Consider the following 22,463-nt stretch of genomic DNA (forward strand, 5'->3'; position numbering starts at 1 on the left):
GGATACACAAGTTCCTGAGTCCGTTACCAGAGTGGAAGGGTCAGAACAAATATGAGCCTCTTGTTATCCTGGCACTGACCTCCCACTACAATAGTGGCAGCAGGTAGTAATGCACTGGCTTTGTTAGTAGGTCACACTCAAACTTCAGTCTCAGGCCCCTTTATTATCCTTTCTCTTCCTTCTCTATTTTCTTTTTTGAAAACAGGTCTCTTGATTCCTTACAGGGACAAGCCCAAGATAAATGCTATCAGTTTGTTAATCATTAGGGTAGCACAGTGGCTTTGCACATCCTCACCTACCCTCCCAGATTTCATAGGCTTGGATAGATTGTTCTGTGATTGTTGATTTCTTTGAGTAAGCATCTGCTGCCACATATGTTTGATAATGATCAGAAGTGGTGAATCCTGGATACACCTAATTTTGGAAGTAAAGTGGTTTGAACCCTCATTGTGCAAATACTTTTCTGCCTGCATAGAGAAAAGGTTTTTCATCCTTAGAAACCTACATTTTTTGCTTCATAGATGCTTGTTTTATGAAGTTCATGTTAACCAGAAAGTACTTTAAATGGATGTATTTAGGTAACACAGCGTATGTTTTGCTGAAATGAAATTACTTGCGTATTGTGTTTCTAAGCATTGAGTGCTACTTACAAGTAGTATCAGAGACTTGTAGTTTGATTGATGTTTAATGATAATGACACCTTAGATAAGGTCTCTCACTGGATAAATTTTTATTCTACAGAAAGTATGTTGAGAAGTTGTTAAGAAATAAGGGTATGAAGAAAACATTTGACAAAGTGGCTGAAGTGATTCATGATGTTATGTTTCGTACCATGTGTATTCTGGAGGAGCCTCAGAGGAGTGTACGAGATAGAAATCTTCCAAAGGTACAGTATCCTTCATTCTTTATCTTGATTTTTCTTGACACTTTTTTCCTTAAGAAATTTTGTTTTAGATGATGTTATTGAAGTTTCTGTTTTGTCTCCTTTGATTCCAAAATGCTTATTGCATGTAAAGTAGAGCTGCTAATTTTTTTATACTAGGCAACATGGCACAAGCATGATTAAAAAACATGAGTATGATAAAAAAACATGAAAGAGAAGAAACTGAGCTCATTAGATGTTGTAGACCTGACTCATAAGGGTGGAGAGTGAGCTGAAAGAGGGAAAGACAAAATAAAGAAGAAAATTCCACAGCTTCGTTGTTCAAGGGAAAAAGGAGGTATAACAGTCAATCTTCATGTGGTCGGTCTTCGGACATAGGTCCTGGCCATATTGGATTGGACTTACCCAGACTGTTGAGGAGAGTAGCAGCTGATGTAATGCCTGTAGAAGAGAGTATAGCAGCATTACAGTAGACATAAAGGTATGGTGGAAGAAAGTTGAGAACAGGAGAGTTATTAAGGTGGAATATGCATGATTCCACCCTGGCTGAGAGAAAGATGAAAGAAAGTAGCCCCAGATAAGCAAAGCAGTCCTCCATGCTGGCATGAATATGATCCCTTTAAATATGGAATAACAGCTCACAAGAAAAATAATTTAATATCCGTACAACACCCTCAGGTTTTGGAAAGCAGATTTCCTCATATTTATTACATGTTGATTCCAGGATAGAGTAAAGAATATGATAACACTCAAATTTATGATTATTATTGGATGGTGAAATTAGAGAGTTTTTGGATTTGATAGTGGAAATTGAGTGAGATGTAGAAAGATATATTAGCAGAAATTTCCTGTATGCTCTCTTGAATTAAACTAGGTCACTGCTGTCTATCTATCTATATCTCTGATGCCTTTCCCCTTCAAGAACTCCCTTCAAGGGGTGACCATGGCAAAAGAGTCTCCACTTATCCCTGTCCTTACATGCCTCCCTCACATACACCATTCCATGCATTCTTCCTCTGTTTCTCTCCCTCCAGTAATCCTCCACCCTATTTTCCCATGCCACTGGTGGTCTTCCACTCACGCCACCCCCTTTAATTGTGCTATCATACACTCTCCTTGTAAATTCCAAGTTCTGCATTCTTTCCACATGCCCAAACCACGTCAAAGTATTACGTTTCACCCATTCTACCACTTCTTAATTCATTCCTTTTGCATTCCTTGCCATACACATCTCTCATACACCCTTTCAATTCTTTCTTCATTCCATCTTGTCACACCACATGCTCTTCTCAAATAACTCCTTTCCTCAGCCTGGATTATTGACCTCTGAGCCTCATTCCACATACATGTTTTGGCTGCATAGGTCAGGGTTGGGAGGACTATACTGTCCTTTAGTCCTGTCTTCACTTCTATACTTACACCTCTACCCTTCATTATTCTAGTAAGGGACATAGTGACTCTTCTACCCTCTACTGCTCTCTCCCTTATCTCTTCTTCTGAATCACCATGCTTACCCAAGACAGCTCCCAGACACTTAAATTCCCCCACTTCTTCCAGTCTTTTTCCCCCGTATCCACAGCACATTTTGGTACACTTTCTTCTTTCTTTCCATATGGTTTTACGAAATCTACTTTCACTCCATTTCCTTTCAGACACCAATACTTTGCTTTTACTTGCACTTTGATTCAGTCTCCTCTGCTTACACACATCATAAAACATAATTACAACCTTCTCCAACTCCTCTTCACTCTTTGCAAGCAACACAGTATCATCTGTAAACAGGCTTGCCACTAGCCACCATATCTCACTACCACACTGCAGTTTGCGAGGTAGCGCAAGGAAACAGACGAAAGAAATGGCCCAACCCAACACCATACACATGTATATACATACGTCCACACACGCAAATATACATACCTACACAGCTTTCCATGGTTTACCCCAGACGCTTCACATGCCTTGATTCAATCCACTGACAGCACGTCAACCCCGGTATACCACATCGCTCCAATTCACTCTATTCCTTGCCCTCCTTTCACCCTCCTGCATGTTCAGGCCCCGATCACACAAAATCTTTTTCACTCCATCTTTCCACCTCCAATTTGGTCTCCCTCTTCTCCTCGTTCCCTCCACCTCCGACACATATATCCTCTTGGTCATTCTTTCCTCACTCATTCTCTCCATGTGCCCAAACCATTTCAAAATACCCTCTTCTGCTCTCTCAACCACGCTTTTTTTTATTTCCACACATCTCTCTTACCCTTACGTTACTTACTCGATCAAACCACCTCACACCACACATTGTCCTCAAACATCTCATTTCCAGCACATCCATCCTCCTGCACACAACTCTATCCATAGCCCATGCCTCGCATCCATACAACATTGTTGGAACCACTATTCCTTCAAACATACCCATTTTTGCTTTCAGAGATAATGTTCTCGACTTCCACACATTCTTCAAGGCTCCCAGAATTTTCGCCCCCTCCCCCACCCTATGATCCACTTCCACTTCCATGGTTCCATCCGCTGCCAGATCCACTCCCAGATATCTGAAGCACTTCACTTCCTCCAGTTTTTCTCCATTCAAACTCACCTCCCAATTGACTTGACCCTCAACCCTACTGTACCTAATAACCTTGCTCTTATTCACATTTACTCTTAACTTTCCTCTTTCACACACTTTACCAAACTCAGTCACCAGCTTCTGCAGTTTCTCACATGAATCAGCCACCAGCGCTGTATCATCAGCGAACAACAACTGACTCACTTCCCAAGCTCTCTCATCCACAACAGACTTCATACTTGCCCCTCTTTCCAAAACTCTTGCATTCACCTCCCTAACAACCCCATTCATAAACAAATTAAACAACCATGGGGACATCACACACCCCTGCCGCAAACCTAAATTCACTGAGAACCAATCACTTTCCTCTCTTCCTACACGTACACATGCCTTACATCCTCGATAAAAACTTTTCACTGCTTCTAACAACTTGCCTCCCACACCATATATTCTTAATACCTTCCACAGAGCATCTCTATCAACTCTATCATATGCCTTCTCCAGATCCATAAATGCTACATACAAATCCATTTGCTTTTCTAAGTATTTCTCACATACATTCTTCAAAGCAAACACCTGATCCACACATCCTCTACCACTTCTGAAACCACACTGCTCTTCCCCAATCTGATGCTCTGTACATGCCTTCACCCTCTCAATCAATACCCTCCCATATAATTTACCAGGAATACTCAACAAACTTATACCTCTGTAATTTGAGCACTCACTCTTATCCCCTTTGCCTTTGTGCAATGGCACTATGCATGCATTTCGCCAATCCTCAGCCACCTCACCATGAGTCATACATACATTAAATAACCTTACCAACCAGTCAACAATACAGTCACCCCCTTTTTTAATAAATTCCACTGCAATACCATCCAAACCTGCTGCCTTGCCGGCTTTCATCTTCTGCAAAGCTTTTACTACCTCTTCTCTGTCTATATATATATATATGTATATATATATGGGAGCGGGGGGCTGGAAATCCTCCCCTCTAATTTTTTTTTTTTTTTGATTTTCCAAAAGAAGGAACAGAGGATATTCCCTCAAAGGCCCAGTCCTCTGTTCTTAACGCTACCTCGCTATCACGGGAAATGGCGAATAGTATGAAATAAAAAAAAAAATATGTATATATATATATATATATATATTTTTTTTTTTTTTTTGCTTTGTCGCTGTCTCCCGCGTTTGCGAGGTAGCGCAAGGAAACAGACGAAAGAAATGGCCCAACCCAACACCATACACATGTATATACATACGTCCACACATGCAAATATACATACCTACACACCTTTCCATGGTTTACCCCAGTCGCTTCACATGCCTTGATTCACTCCACTGACAGCACGTCAACCCCGGTATACCACATCGCTCCAATTCACTCTATTCCTTGCCCTCCTTTCACCCTCCTGCATGTTCAGGCGCCGATCACACAAAATCTTTTTCACTCCATCTTTCCACCTCCAATTTGGTCTCCCTCTTCTCCTCGTTCCCTCCACCTCCGACACATATATTCTCTTGGTCAATCTTTCCTCACTCATTCTCTCCATGTGCCCGAACCATTTCAAAACACCCTCTTCTGCTCTCTCAACCACGCTCTTTTTATTTCCACACATCTCTCTTACCCTTACGTTACTTACTCGATCAAACCACCTCACACCACACATTGTCCTCAAACATCTCATTTCCAGCACATCCATCCTCCTGCGCACAACTCTATCCATAGCCCACGCCTCGCAACCATACAACATTCTTGGAACCACTATTCCTTCAAACATACCCATTTTTGCTTTCCGAGATAATGTTCTCGACTTCCACACATTCTTCAAGGCTCCCAGAATTTTCACCCCCTCCCCCACCCTATGATCCACTTCCGCTTCCATGGTTCCATCCGCTGCCAGATCCACTCCCAGATATCTAAAACACTTCACTTCCTCCAGTTTTTCTCCATTCAAACTCACCTCCCAATTGACTTGACCCTCAACCCTACTGTACCTAATAACCTTGCTCTTAATCACATTTACTCTTAACTTTCTTCTTTCACACACTTTACCAAACTCAGTCACCAGCTTCTGCCGTTTCTCACATGAATCAGCCACCAGCGCTGTATCATCAGCGAACAACAACTGACTCACTTCCCAAGCTCTCTCATCCCCAACAAACTTCATACTTGCCCCTCTTTCCAAAACTCTTGCATTCACCTCCCTAACAACCCCATCCATAAACAAATTAAACAACCATGGAGACATCACACACCCCTGCCGCAAACCTACATTCACTGAGAACCAATCACTTTCCTCTCTTCCTACACGTACACATGCCTTACATCCTCGATAAAAACTTTTCACTGCTTCTAACAACTTGCCTCCCACACCATATATTCTTAATACCTTCCACAGAGCATCTCTATCAACTCTATCATATACCTTCTCCAGATCCATAAATGCTACATACAAATCCATTTGCTTTTCTAAGTATTTCTCACATACATTCTTCAAAGCAAACACCTGATCCACACATCCTCTACCACTTCTGAAACCACACTGCTCTTCCCCAATCTGATGCTCTGTACATGCCTTCACCCTCTCAATCAATATCCTCCCATATAATTTACCAGGAATACTCAACAAACTTATACCTCTGCAATTTGAGCATTCACTCTTATCCCCTTTGCCTTTGTACAATGGCACTATGCACGGATTCCGCCAATCCTCAGGCACCTCACCATGGGTCATACATACATTAAATAACCTTACCAACCAGTCAACAATACAGTCACCCCCTTTTTTAATAAATTCCACTGCAATACCATCCAAACCTGCTGCCTTGCCGGCTTTCATCTTCCGCAAAACTTTTACTACCTCTTCTCTGTTTACCAAATCATTTTCCCTAACCCTCTCACTTTGCACACCACCTCGACCAAAACACCCTATATCTGCCACTCTATCATCAAACACCTTCAACAAACCTTCAAAATACTCACTCCATCTCCTTCTCACATCACCACTACTTGTTATCACCTCCCCATTTGCGCCCTTCACTGAAGTTCCCATTTGCTCCCTTGTCTTACGCACTTTACTTACCTCCTTCCAGAACATCTTTTTATTCTCCCTAAAATTTAATTATATATATATATATATATATATATATATATATATATATATATATATATATATATATATATATATATATTTTTTTTTTTTTGTTGCTGTCTCCCGTGTTTGCGAGGTAGCGCCAGGAAACAGACGAAAGAAATTTCCCAACCCACCCCCATACACTTGTATATACATACACATCCACACACGCGAATATACATACCTACACAGCTTTCCATGCTTTACCCCAGACGCTTCACATGCCCTGATTCAATCCACTGACAGCACGTCAACCCCAGTATACCACATCGATCCAATTTACTCTATTCCTTGCCCTCCTTTCACCCTCCTGCATGTTCAGGCCCCGATCACACAAAATCTTTTTCACTCCATCTTTCCACCTCCAATTTGGTCTCCCACCTCTCCTCGTTCCCTCCACCTCCGATACATATATCCTCTTGGTCAATCTTTCCTCACTCATTCTCTCCATGTGCCCAAACCATTTCAAAACACCCTCTTCTGCTCTCTCAACCACGCTCTTTTTATTTCCACACATCTCTCTTACCCTTACGTTACTTACTCAATCAAACCACCTCACACCACACATTGTCCTCAGACATCTCATTTCCAGCACATCCACCCTCCTGCGCACAACTCTATCCATAGCCCACGCCTCGCAACCATACAAAATATATATATATATATATATATATATATATATATATATATATATATCTTCCTACACGTACACATGCCTTACATCCTCGATAAAAACTTTTCACTGCTTCTAACAACTTGCCTCCCACACCATATATTCTTAATACCTTCCACAGAGCATCTCTATCAACTCTATCATATGCCTTCTCCAGATCCATAAATGCTACATACAAATCCATTTGCTTTTCTAAGTATTTCTCACATACATTCTTCAAAGCAAACACCTGATCCACACATCCTCTACCACTTCTGAAATCACACTGCTCTTCCCCAATCTGATGCTCTGTACATGCCTTCACCCTCTCAATCAATACCCTCCCATATAATTTACCAGGAATACTCAACAAACTTATACCTCTGTAATTTGAGCACTCACTCTTATCCCCTTTGCCTTTGTACAATGGCACTATGCACGCATTCCGCCAATCCTCAGGCACCTCACCATGAGTCATACATACATTGAATAACCTTACCAACCAGTCAACAATACAGTCACCCGGAAAGCAAAAATGGGTATGTTTGAAGGAATAGTAGTTCCAACAATGTTGTATGGTTGCGAGGCATGGGCTATGGATAGAGTTGTGCGCAGGAGGATGGATGTGCTGGAAATGAGATGTTTGAGGACAATGTGTGGTGTGAGGTGGTTTGATCGAGTAAGTAACGTAAGGGTAAGAGAGATGTGTGGAAATAAAAAGAGCGTGGTTGAGAGAGCAGAAGAGGGTGTTTTGAAATGGTTTGGGCACATGGAGAGAATGAGTGAGGAAAGATTGACCAAGAGGATATATGTGTCGGAGGTGGAGGGAACGAGGAGAAGAGGGAGACCAAATTGGAGGTGGAAAGATGGAGTGAAAAGGATTTTGTGTGATCGGGGCCTGAACATACAGGAGGGTGAAAGGAGGGCGAGGAATAGAGTGAATTGGAGCGATGTGGTATACAGGGGTTGACGTGCTGTCAGTGGATTGAATCAAGGCATGTGGAGCGTCCGGGGTAAACCATGGAAAGCTGTGTAGGTATGTATATTTGCGTGTGTGGACGTGTGTATGTACATGTGTATGGGGGGGGTTGGGCCATTTCTTTCGTCTGTTTCCTTGCGCTACCTCGCAAACGCGGGAGACAGCGACAAAGTATAAAAAAAAAAAAAAAGATATATATATATATATATATATATATATATATATATTTTTTTTTTTGCCGCTGTCTCCCGCGTTTGCGAGTTAGTGTAAGGAAACAGACGAAAGAAATGGCCCAACCCACCCCCATACACATGTATATACATACGTCCACACACACAAATATACATACCTACACAGCTTTCCATGGTTTACCCCAGACGCTTCACATGCCCTGAATCAATCCACTGACAGCACGTCAACCCCGGTATACCACATCGATCCAATTCACTCTATTCCTTGCCCTCCTTTCACCCTCCTGCATGTTCAGGCCCCGATCACACAAAATCCTTTTCACTCCATCTTTCCACCTCCAATTTGGTCTCCCTCTTCTCCTCGTTCCCTCCACCTCCGACACATATATCCTCTTGGTCAATCTTTCCTCACTCATTCTCTCCATGTGCCCAAACCATTTCAAAACACCCTCTTCTGCTCTCTCAACCACGCTCTTTTTATTTCCACACATATCTCTTACCCTTACGTTACTTACTCGATCAAACCACCTCACACCACACATTGTCCTCAAACATCTCATTTCCAGCACATCCATTCTGCTGCGCACAACTCTATCCATAGCCCACGCCTCGCAACCATACAACATTGTTGGAACCACTATTCCTTCAAACATCCCCATTTTTGCTTTCCGAGATAATGTTCTCGACTTCCACACATTCTTCAAGGCTCCCAGGATTTTCGCCCCCTCCCCCACCCTATGATCCACTTCCGCTTCCATGGTTCCATCCGCTGCCAGATCCACTCCCAGATATCTAAAACACTTTACTTCCTCCAGTTTTTCTCCATTCAAACTTACCTCCCAATTGACTTGACCCTCAACCCTACTGTACCTAATAACCTTGCTCTTATTCACATTTACTCTTAACTTTCTTCTTTCACACACTTTACCAAACTCAGTCACCAGCTTCTGCAGTTTCTCACATGAATCAGCCACCAGCGCTGTATCATCAGCGAACAACAACTGACTCACTTCCCAAGCTCTCTCATCCCCAACAGACTTCATACTTGCCCCTCTTTCCAAAACTCTTGCATTTACCTCCCTAACAACCCCATCCATAAACAAATTAAACAACCATGGAGACATCACACACCCCTGCTGCAAACCTACATTCACTGAGAACCAATCACTTTACTCTCTTCCTACACGTACACATGCCTTACATCCTCGATAAAAACTTTTCACTGCTTCTAACAATTTGCCTCCCACACCATATATTCTTAATACCTTCCACAGAGCATCTCTATCAACTCTATCATATGCCTTCTCCAGATCCATAAATGCTACATTCAAATCCATTTGCTTTTCTAAGTATTTCTCACATACATTCTTCAAAGCAAACACCTGATCCACACATCCTCTACCACTTCTGAAACCACACTGCTCTTCCCCAATCTGATGCTCTGTACATGCCTTCACCCTCTCAATCAATATCCTCCCATATAATTTACCAGGAATACTCAACAAACTTATACCTCAGTAATTTGAGCATTCACTCTTATCCCCTTTGCCTTTGTACAATGGCACTATACACGCATTCCGCCAATCCTCAGGCACCTCACCATGGGTCATACATACATTAAATAACCTTACCAACCAGTCAACAATACAGTCACCCCCTTTTTTAATAAATTCCACTGCAATACCATCCAAACCTGCTGCCTTGCCGGCTTTCATCTTCCGCAAAACTTTTACTACCTCTTCTCTGTTTACCAAATCATTTTCCCTAACCCTCTCACTTTGCACACCACCTCGACCAAAACACCCTATATCTGCCACTCTATCATCAAACACCTTCAACAAACCTTCAAAATACTCACTCCATCTCCTTCTCACATCACCACTACTTGTTATCACCTCCCCATTTGCGCCCTTCACTGAAGTTCCCATTTGCTCCCTTGTCTTACGCACTTTACTTACCTCCTTCCAGAACATCTTTTTATTCTCCCTAAAATTTAATTATATATATATATATATATATATATATATATATATATATATATATATATATATATATATATATATTTTTTTTTTTTTTTTGTCGCTGTCTCCCGTGTTTACGAGGTAGCGCCAGGAAACAGACGAAAGAAATTTCCCAACCCACCCCCATACACTTGTATATACATACACATCCACACACGCGAATATACATACCTACACAGCTTTCCATGGTTTACCCCAGACGCTTCACATGCCCTGATTCAATCCACTGACAGCACGTCAACCCCGGTATACCACATCGATCCAATTCACTCTATTCCTTGCCCTCCTTTCACCCTCCTGCATGTTCAGGCCCCAATCACACAAAATCTTTTTTCACTCCATCTTGCCACTTCCAATTTGGTCTCCCACTTCTCCTCGTTCCCTCCACCTCCGACACATATATCCTCTTGGTCAATCTTTCCTCACTCATTCTCTCCATGTGCCCAAACCATTTCAAAACACCCTCTTCTGCTCTCTCAACCACGCTCTTTTTATTTCCACACATATCTCTTACCCTTACGTTACTTACTCGATCAAACCACCTCACACCACACATTGTCCTCAAACATCTCATTTCCAGCACATCCATTCTGCTGCGCACAACTCTATCCATAGCCCACGCCTCGCAACCATACAACATTGTTGGAACCACTATTCCTTCAAACATCCCCATTTTTGCTTTCCGAGATAATGTTCTCGACTTCCACACATTCTTCAAGGCTCCCAGGATTTTCGCCCCCTCCCCCACCCTATGATCCACTTCCGCTTCCATGGTTCCATCTGCTGCCAGATCCACTCCCAGATATCTAAAACACTTTACTTCCTCCAGTTTTTCTCCATTCAAACTTACCTCCCAATTGACTTGACCCTCAACCCTACTGTACCTAATAACCTTGCTCTTATTCACATTTACTCTTAACTTTCTTCTTTCACACACTTTACCAAACTCAGTCACCAGCTTCTGCAGTTTCTCACATGAATCAGCCACCAGCGCTGTATCATCAGCGAACAACAACTGACTCACTTCCCAAGCTCTCTCATCCCCAACAGACTTTATACTTGCCCCTCTTTCCAAAACTCTTGCATTTACCTCCCTAACAACCCCATCCATAAACAAATTAAACAACCATGGAGACATCACACACCCCTGCCGCAAACCTACATTCACTGAGAACCAATCACTTTCCTCTCTTCTTACATGTACACATGCCTCACATCCCCGATAAAAACTTTTCACTGCTTCTAACAACTTGCCTCCTACATATATATATATATATATATATATATATATATATATATATGGAAAAAGGTGAGAACAATGGAAGTAAGGGGAGTGGGGGAGGAATGGGATGTATTTAGGGAATCAGTGATGGATTGCGCAAAAGATGCTTGTGGCATGAGAAGAGTGGGAGGTGGGTTGATTAGAAAGGGTAGTGAGTGGTGGGATGAAGAAGTAAGAGTATTAGTGAAAGAGAAGAGAGAGCCATTTGGACGATTTTTGCAGGGAAAAAATGCAGTTGAGTGGGAGATGTATAAAAGAAAGAGACAGGAGGTCAAGAGAAAGGTGCAAGAGATGAAAAAAAGGGCAAATGAGAGTTGGGGTGAGAGAGTATCATGAAATTTTAGGGAGAATAAAAAGATGTTCTGGAAGGAGGTAAATAAAGTGCGTAAGACAAGGGAGCAAATGGGAACTTCAGTGAAGGGCGCAAATGGGGAAGTGATAACAAGTAGTGGTGATGTGAGATGGAGATGGAGTGAGTATTTTGAAGGTTTGTTGAATGTGTTTGATGATAGAGTGGCAGATATAGGGTGTTTTGGTCGAGGTGGTGTGCAAAGTGCGAGGGTTAGGGAAAATGATTTGGTAAACAGAGAAGAGGTAGTAAAAGCTTTGCGGAAGATGAAAGCCGGGAAGGCACAGGTTTGGATGGTATTGCAGTGGAATTTATTAAAAAAGGGGGTGACTGTATTGTTGACTGGTTGGTAAGGTTATTTAATGTCTGTATGACTCATGGTGAGGTGCCTGAGGATTGGCGGAATGCTTGCATAGTGCCATTGTACAAAGGCAAAGGGGATAAGAGTGAGTGCTCAAATTACAGAGGTATAAGTTTGTTGAGTATTCCTGGCAAATTATATGGGAGGGTATTGATTGAGAGGGTGAAGGCATGTACAGAGCATCAGATTGGGGAAGAGCAATGTGGTTTCAGAAGTGGTAGAGGATGTGTGGATCAGGTGTTTGCTTTGAAGAATGTATGTGAGAAATACTTAGAAAAGCAAATGGATTTGTATGTAGCATTTATGGATCTGGAGAAGGCATATGATAGAGTTGATAGAGATGCTCTGTGGAAGGTATTAAGAATATATGGTGTGGGAGGCAAATTGTTAGAAGCAGTGAAAAGTTTTTATCGAGGATGTAAGGCATGTGTACGTGTAGGAAGAGAGGAAAGTGATTGGTTCTCAGTGAATGTAGGTTTGCGGCAGGGGTGTGTGCTGTCTTCATGGTTGTTTAATTTGTTCATGGATGGGGTTGTTAGGGAGGTGAATGCAAGAGTTTAGGAAAGAGGCGCAAGTATGAAGTCTGTTGGGGATGAGAGAGCTTGGGAAGTGAGTCAGTTGTTGTTCGCTGATGATACAGCGCTGGTGGCTGATTCATGTGAGAAACTGCAGAAGCTGGTGACTGAGTTTGGTAAAGTGTGTGAAAGAAGAAAGTTAAGAGTAAATGTGAATAAGAGCAAGGTTATTAGGTACAGTAGGGTTGAGGGTCAAGTCAATTGGGAGGTGAGTTTGAATGGAGAAAAACTGGAGGAAGTGAAGTGTTTTAGATATCTGGGAGTGGATATGTCAGCGGATGGAACCATGGAAGCGGAAGTGGATCATAGGGTGGGGGAGGGGGCGAAAATTCTGGGAGCCTTGAATAATGTGTGGAAGTCGAGAACATTATCTCGGAAAGAAAAAATGAGTATGTTTGAAGGAATAGTGGTTCCAACAATGTTGTATGGTTGCGAGGCGTGGGCTATGGATAGAGTTGTGCGCAGGAGGATGGATGTGCTGGAAATGAGATGTTTGAGGACAATATGTGGTGTGAGGTGGTTTGAGCGAGTAACGTAAGGGTAAGAGATATGTGTTGAAATAAAAAGAGCGTGGTTGAGAGAGCAGAAGAGGGTGTTTTGAAATGGTTTGGGCACATGGAGAGAATGAGTGAGGAAAGATTGACCAAGAGGATATATGTGTCGGATGTGGAGGGAACGAGGAGAAGAGGGAGACCAAATTGGAGGTGGAAAGATGGAGTGAAAAAGATTTTGTGTGATCGGGGCCTGAACATGCAGGAGGGTGAAAGGAGGGCAAGGAATAGAGTGAATTGGAGCGATGTGGTATACCGGGGTTGACGTGCTGTCAGTGGATTGAATCGGGGCATGTGAAGCGTCTGGGGTAAACCATGGAAAGCTGTGTAGGTATGTATATTTTGCGTGTGTGGACGTATGTATATACATGTGTATGGGGGTGGGTTGGGCCATTTTTTTTGTCTGTTTCGTTGCGCTACCTCGCAAACGCGGGAGACGGCGACAAAGCAAAAAAAAAAAAAAAGATATATATATATATATATATATATATATATATATATTTTTTTTTTTATTATTATTATACTTTGTCGCTGTCTCCCGCGTTTGCGAGGTAGCGTAAGGAAACAGACGAAAGAAATGGCCCAACCCCCCCCATACACATGTACATACACACGTCCACACACGCAAATATACATACCTACACAGCTTTCCATTGTTTACCCGAGACGCTCCACATGCCTTGATTCAATCCACTGACAGCACGTCAACCCCGGTATACCACATCGCTCCAATTCACTCTATTCCTTGCCCTCCTTTCACCCTCCTGCATGTTCAGGCCCCGATCACACAAAATCTTTTTCACTCCATCTTTCCACCTCCAATTTGGTCTCCCTCTTCTCCTCGTTCCCTCCACCTCCGACACATATGTCCTCTTGGTCAATCTTTCCTCACTCATTCTCTCCATGTGCCCAAACCACTTCAAAACACCCTCTTCTGCTCTCTCAACCACGCTCTTTTTATTTCCACACATCTCTCTTACCCTTACGTTACTCACTCGATCAAACCACCTCACACCACACATTGTCCTCAAACATCTCATTTCCAGCATATCCATCCTCCTGCGCACAACTCTATCCATAGCCCACGCCTCGCAACCATACAACATTGTTGGAACCACTATTCCTTCAAACATACCCATTTTTGCTTTCCGAGATAATGTTCTCGACTTCCACACATTCTTCAAGGCCCCCAGAATTTTCGCCCCCTCCCCCACCCTATGATGCACTTCCACTCCCATGGTTCCATCCGCTGCCAGATCCACTCCCAGATATCTAAAACACTTCACTTCCTCCAGTTTTTCTCCATTCAAACTCACCTCCCAATTGAATTGATCCTCAACCCTACTGTATCTAATAACCTTGCTCTTATTCACATTTACTCTTAACTTTCTTCTTCCACACACTTTACCAAACTCAGTCACCAGCTTCTGCAGTTTCTCACATGAATCAGCCACCAGCGCTGTATCATCAGCGAACAGCAACTGACTCACTTCCCAAGCTCTCTCATCCCCAACAGACTTCATACTTGCCCCTCTTTCCAAAACTCTTGCATTTACCTCCCTAACATCCCCATCCATAAACAAATTAAACAACTATGGAGACATCACACACCCCTGCCGCAAACCTATATTCACTGAGAACCAATCACTTTCCTCTCTTCCTACACGTACACATGCCTTACATCCTCGATAAAAACTTTTCACTGCTTCTAATAATTTGCCTCCCACACCATATATTCTTAATACCTTCCACAGAGCATCTCTATCAACTCTATCATATGCCTTCTCCAGATCCATAAATGCTACATACAAATCCATTTGCTTTTCTAAGTATTTCTCACATACATTCTTCAAAGCAAACACCTGATCCACACATCCTCTACCACTTCTGAAACCACACTGCCCTTCCCCACTCTGATGCTCTGTACATGCCTTCACCCTCTCAATCAATACCCTCCCATATAATTTACCCGGAATACTCAACAAACTTATACCTCTGTAATTTGAGCACTCACTCTTATCCCCTTTGCCTTTGTACAATGGCACTATGCACGCATTCTGCCAATCCTCCGGCACCTCACCATGAGTCATACATACATTAAATAACCTTACCAACCAGTCAACAATACAGTCACCCCCTTTTTTAATAAATTCCACTGCAATACCATCCATATATATATATATATATATATATTTTTTTTTTTTTTATACTTTGTAGCTGTCTCCCGCGTTTGCGAGGTAGCGCAAGGAAACAGACGAAAGAAATGGCCCAACCCCCCCCCCATACACATGTATATACATACGTCCACACACACAAATATACATACCTACACAGCTTTCCATGGTTTACCCCAGACGCTTCACATGCCTTGCTTCAATCCACTGACAGCACGTCAACCCCGGTATACCACATCACTCCAATTCACTCTATTCCTTGCCCTCCTTTCACCCTCCTGCATGTTCAGGCCCCGATCACACAAAATCTTTTTCACTCCATCTTTCCACCTCCAATTTGGTCTCCCTCTTCTCCTTGTTCCCTCCACCTCCGACACATATATCCTCTTGGTCAATCTTACTCACTCATCCTCTCCATGTGCCCAAACCACTTCAAAACACCCTCTTCTGCTCTCTCAACCACGCTCTTTTTATTTCCACACATCTCTCTTACCCTTATGTTACTCACTTGATCAAACCACCTCACACCACACATTGTCCTCAAACATCTCATTTCCAGCACATCCATCCTCCTGCGCACAACTCTATCCATAGCCCACGCCTCGCAACCATACAACATTGTTGGAACCACTATTCCTTCAAACATACCCATTTTTGCTTTCCGAGATAATGTTCTCGACTTCCACACATTCTTCAAGGCCCCCAGGATTTTCGCCCCCTCCCCCACCCTATGATCCACTTCCGCTTCCATGGTTCCATCCGCTGCCAGATCCACTCCCAGATATCTAAAACACTTCACTTCCTCCAGTTTTTCTCCATTCAAACTCACCTCCCAATTGACTTGACCCTCAACCCTACTGTACCTAATAACCTTGCTCTTATTCACATTTACTCTTAACTTTCTTCTTTCACACACTTTACCAAACTCAGTCACCAGCTTCTGCAGTTTCTCACATGAATCAGCCACCAGCGCTGTATCATCAGCGAACAGCAACTGACTCACTTCCCAAGCTCTCTCATCCCCAACAGACTTCATACTTGCCCCTCTTTCCAAAACTCTTGCATTCACCTCCCTAACAACCCCATCCATAAACAAATTAAACAACCATGGAGACATCACACACCCCTGCCGCAAACCTACATTCACTGAGAACCAATCACTTTCCTCTCTTCCTACACGTACACATGCCTTACATCCTCGATAAAAACTTTTCACTGCTTCTAACAACTTTCCTCCCACACCATATATTCTTAATACCTTCCACAGACCATCTCTATCAACTCTATCATATGCCTTCTGATCCATAAATGCTACATACAAATCCATTTGCTTTTCTAAGTATTTCTCACATACATTCTTCAAAGCAAACACCTGATCCACACATCCTCTACCACTTCTGAAACCACACTGCTCTTCCCCAATCTGATGCTATGTACATGCCTTCACCCTCTCAATCAATACCCTCCCATATAATTTACCAGGAATACTCAACAAACATACCTCTGTAATTTGAGCACTCACTCTTATCCCCTTTGCCTTTGTACAATGGCACTATGCACCCATTCCGCCAATCCTCAGGCACCTCACCATGAGTCATACATACATTAAATAACCTTACCAACCAGTCAACAATACAGTCACCCCCTTTTTTAATAAATTCCACTGCAATACCATCCAAACCTGCTGCCTTGCCGGCTTTCATCTTCCGCAAAGCTTTCACTACCTCTTCTCTGTTTACCAAATCATTTTCCCTAACCCTCTCACTTTGCACACCACCTCGACCAAAACACCCTATATCTGCCACTCTATCATCAAACACATTCAACAAACCTTCAAAATAATCACTCCATCTCCTTCTCACGTCACCACTACTTGTTATCACCTCCCCATTTGCGCCCTTCACTGAAGTTCCCATTTGCTCCCTTGTCTTACACACTTTATTTACCTCCTTCCAGAACATCTTTTTATTCTCCCTAAAATTTAATGATACTCTCTCACCCCAACCCTCATTTGCCCTTTTTTTCACCTCTTGCCCCTTTCTCTTGACCTCCTGTCTCTTTCTTTTATACTTCTCCCACTCAATTGCATTTTTTCCCTGCAAAAATCGTCCAAATGCCTCTCTCTTCTCTTTCACTAATACTCTTACTTATTCATCCCACCACTCACTACCCTTTCTAATCAACCTCAGTGGAAACCATTCACTTTCCTCTCTTCCTACTCGTACACTTGCCTTACATCCTTGGTAAAAACTTTTCACTGCTTCTAGCAACTTACCTCCCTCTCCATATACTCTTAATACCTTCCACAAAGCATCTCTATCAACCCTATCATATGCCTTCTCCAAATCCATAAATGCTGCATACAAATCCATCAGTTTTTCTAAGTATTTTTCTTATACATTCTTCAAAGCAAACACCTGATCCACACATCCTCTACCACTTCTGAAACCACACTGCTCTTCCCCAATCTGATGCTCTGTACATGCCTTTACCCTCTCAGTCAATACCCTCCCATATAATTTCCCAGGAATACTGAACAAACTTCTACCTCTATAATTTGAACACTCACCTTTGTCCCCTTTGCCTTTGTACAGTGGCACTATGCATGCATTCTGCCAATCCTCAGGCACTTCACCATGAACCATACATGCATTGAATATCCTCACCAACCAATCAACAACACAGTGACCCCCTCTTTTTATAAATTCCTCTGCAATACCATCCAAATCTGCTGCCTTGCTGGCTTTCATCTTTTGCAAAGCTTTCACTACCTCTTCTCTGTTTACCAAACATTCTCCCTGACCCTCTCACTTCACACACCACCTCAACCAAAAGACCCTATATCTGCCATTCTATCATCAAACACATTCATTAAACCTTCAAAATACTCGCTCCATCCTCTTCTCACTTCACCATTTATTGTTATTACCTCTCCATTTGCCCCCTTTACCAATGGTCCCATTTGTTCTCTTGTCTTACACACTTTATTTACCTCCTTCCAAAACATCTTTTTATTCTCCCGCAAATTTAATGATATATACATATCAGAAGTAGTTTTAGTAAGGATAGAGGTCTATGAACAAAACATTTTATAGGTAAAAATTATGAGGAAACACATTAATGGAAAATATATTTCCCATGAATATCCTTATTTATGGAAATTGAGAATATTAGAAGGTGTAGCATAGGTTAGTTGTATGTGTAGGATTCTTATGCAAGCATAGAGTAAGAAGATAGCAAGCATTTAATAAGCAGTGAAAATGGACTTCCAACAGTGAAGAGTAAGATGAAATGAAATGTAGTATTTACAGTTCTTGCAAAGTGAAAATGGGTTCTGCTGTGGTATTGAAGACTGGTAAGAATTGATGGTGAAAGTTATTAAAAGAGTTCTTGTTACTAAGGTGAGTGTTTAGATGAACAGAGGGAAACTCAAGAAAGAATGAAAACTCAAAAAGAAAAATAGTGCCACTCTTGGGAAGTATGAGATAATATGTAGTAACCCAAAGGTTTGAAAGAGGGTTTCATGAAATACTGTGACTGGAGTAGGTGGGATTTGTTAATAGATTTGAATTATCATGTTCTAAATGCAAATATTGCCTGGAGCTTGAAGGGAGATGATATTCATTTTGTTGGACACCTTGTATATTGTGATTCTTTTCTTCCAGAAGGGATCTAGTGTCTTTTCAGTCGCATCTGGTGAGACTTTACGAGAGTTGAAGAGATATGGCCCTTGGACCAACAGATTTGAAGCCATGGAACTACCTCCTTTCTATGCACTCTTTATATTTTTAGCATCAGTGTCACTGCATATGATGAGGGAATGTTTAAAGCTAAGACTTGAACAAATGCCAGAGAAACCCTCTAGGCTGAGTATTAAGGAGGTAGGTTGAGAGGAAATGTAATTATCTGGTTATTTTTTGATATATCATTATGATTACACATAGAGAATACATGACACTGAAAAGTAGATATTGATTTTTTACTGTATGAAAGATGTGATAATTAATTTTCTTGCAGCTTTTGTCATAATTGCATATACCTTTCATTATTTTACTTTATGATAAATGTTTATGATTGATAAGATTCATATTTAACCATAATGATTATTTCAGAGTAAAGTATATGTATATATTCCATGTGTGGCGAGGTGGCGACGGGAATGAATAAAGGCAGTGTGAATTGTGTGCATGGGTATATATGTATGTGTCTCTGTGTGTATATATATGTGTACATTGAGATGTATAGGTATGTATATTTGCGTTTGTGGACGTGTATGTATATACATTGTGTATGGGGGTGGGTTGGGCCATTTCTTTCATCTGTTTCCTTGCGCTACCTTGCAAACGCAGGAGACAGCGGCAAAAAAAATATGCATGGTATTTCTGTAAAGGTTAATTAATCAGGTTCACTTAATGTCAGTTTTAAGGAAACGATATAAAACAAGGGGACATATTTATTGCAGTCTGTTTCAGCTCTTTTTAAATTTGAAAGCTGTTCTGTCTCCTTTTTCTTGGATCAATGGAATTGGATTAAATGATGGGTCACCCTCATGATGTCTGAGAGTATTGAAAAATAGATTGAAAAACATGAATTATTATAGTTTTTGGTTAATTGTGAGTTGTGGATGAGCTTATTTACTTAGGAGTGAGGTTCGATACAGATTAGCAGTGGGAAAGCTGAACTTGGGAGTAGAATCTTGCAAGGGAGAAAAGTTAAAGGTGAATGGAAAGAATAAAGTTAGCATTGTTAAAAACTTGTAATATTTGTTTTAACTTGGATTTATAGATTTGAAAACAATGTTCTTAGAGGTCTGGATAGTTTTAAAACTAGAGCAGTAAAGGTAGATGATACCCATAACGTAGTTAGAATTAGGGGAATAGAAAGAGTGAAGATGATGTAGAAATGTGTTTTCTATGCAGTGAACAAACAAATATGAGACTCATTTACTCATTTTTGATGGATGATGTAAATGTGAGAATGATGTTGTAGTTCAGTGTATAACTGGGGTACATGGTATTCATTAAAGTGAAGAGTAAGGTGAACAGGAGTGGTGAACAGCTGTGGAGTTGTGTGCTGATAAAGGACTATTGACTGGGAATACCTGATTTAAAAAGAGGGATTTACATAAGTATATGTAACACTTGATTTAGAATACATAAGTGTATGTAAGTGAGTAGGAAAGATGATAAGGAGGCATTATTGGTAACATCATATTTGATGGACATATAAAAGAGACTCTTGGATATGAATGTGTTGAGATGTCTGACCAGTACCTGATGAGGTAATGGTGAAGATTTGCAGGGGTTTTAGAAAAAGGATGCTATGAATGAGAAGATTGTAAAAGTAAGTGAGCTTGGAAAAGAGATGTGTTTGAAAATAACAAGAGAGATTGGTTATAGAATGGCAGAATTTGAGAGTAAATGAAGCAAGGGAAGAGGGCAAGGAATGGAAGATATTTAGGGAATGTGTGCTTGCATATGCAGTTAAAGCATGTAGCATGGTGAAGGTGAGAAGTGGGCAGGTGAGATAGGTTAATCGTTGGTGGGATGGTGAAGTAAAGTTGCTTGTCAAAATGAAAAGAGAGGTGTATGTGGTACTTACAAAGGAGCAGAAATGAATGAGAGATGTATAAGGGAAAGCAACAGAAGATCAAAAGGTGCAGGGGTTAGAAAAGAGAGCACATGAGAGTTGGTGTGAGGGATTATCAGTAAATTTCAGGTAGACTTAGATGTTTTGGAAAGAGGTTGATAGTGTGAGGAAAAACAAAAGAACAAATGAGAACATCAGTGAAAGATACAAATGAGGAAGTGTTAACAGATAGGGATAAGGTGAGGAGATGTTGTGAGTATTTTCATGGATTGTTAAGTATGTTTGATGATAGGGTGGCAGATGTAGGATGTGTGGGATGGGAAATATGCCAAGTGTGAAAGTCATGGGAAGTGCTTTTGTAAAGGGATTAAAGATGGTGAAAGCCTTTGAACAATATGAAGTGTGACAAGGTAACTGGAGTGAATGGGGTTGCATTTGAATTTCTTAAAGAGGGTGACTGCGTTGTTGCTTGGTTAGTTAGGATTTTAACTGTATATATGGATAAGGTGAGGTACCTGAGGACTGATGGAATGCATGTATACTGACATTGTATGAAGACAAGGGGCACAAGGGAGAATGTTCAAACTATAGTGGTATAAGTTTGTTGAGTGCACCTGGTAAGTTGTATCAAAGTGGTTGAGGATGTATGGCTTAGATGTTTGCTTTAAAGAATGTGAGTGAGAAATAGTTCAAGAAAAAGGATTTGTATGTGGCATTTATGGATCTCAAGAATGCATGTGATAGGGTTGAAAGAGATGCCTTGTGGAAAGTCTCATGAATGTAGTGTGGGAGGAAAGCTAATAGAGACTGCAAAAAGTTTTTATAAAGAGTATAAGGTGTATGTGTTGACTGGAAGGGAATAGAGTCAGTGGTTCCATGGGAAGGTTGGTCTGCTGCTAGGGTGTGTGATGTTACCATGGCTACTTAATATGTTTACGGTTGGGGTGGTGAGGTAAGTAAATGCAAGGGTCTTGGAGAGAAAGGTGAGTATGCAGTCTGTAGGGAGTGAAAGGGTTCTTGGGTAGTCAGTCATTTGTTACTTGCTGATGGCACACCAGCAGTGTTAAATTCAAGTGAGAAACTGCAGAGGTTGGTGTCTAAGTTTGGGAAAGGATGTGAGAGGAGGAGGTTGAGAAAAATTGTGAATAAATGC

General features: G+C 41.5%; 1 protein-coding gene across 1 annotated transcript in view; it reads left to right on the plus strand.

Annotated features, from left to right (window-relative positions):
* The window catches only part of Mekk1 (mitogen-activated protein kinase kinase kinase 4), a 1,037,736-nt gene that overhangs the window by 245,942 nt on the left and 769,331 nt on the right, over window positions 1-22,463 (plus strand). The window contains exons 8-9 of the mRNA XM_071674802.1: window positions 742-886; window positions 19,387-19,602. Coding sequence (XP_071530903.1) covers window positions 742-886; window positions 19,387-19,602 — 361 coding nt within the window. The remainder of the gene's footprint in view (window positions 1-741; window positions 887-19,386; window positions 19,603-22,463) is intronic.

Source organism: Panulirus ornatus, chromosome 20 (assembly GCF_036320965.1).
Source record: "Panulirus ornatus isolate Po-2019 chromosome 20, ASM3632096v1, whole genome shotgun sequence".
NCBI classification, from domain to species: Eukaryota; Metazoa; Arthropoda; class Malacostraca; order Decapoda; family Palinuridae; genus Panulirus; species Panulirus ornatus.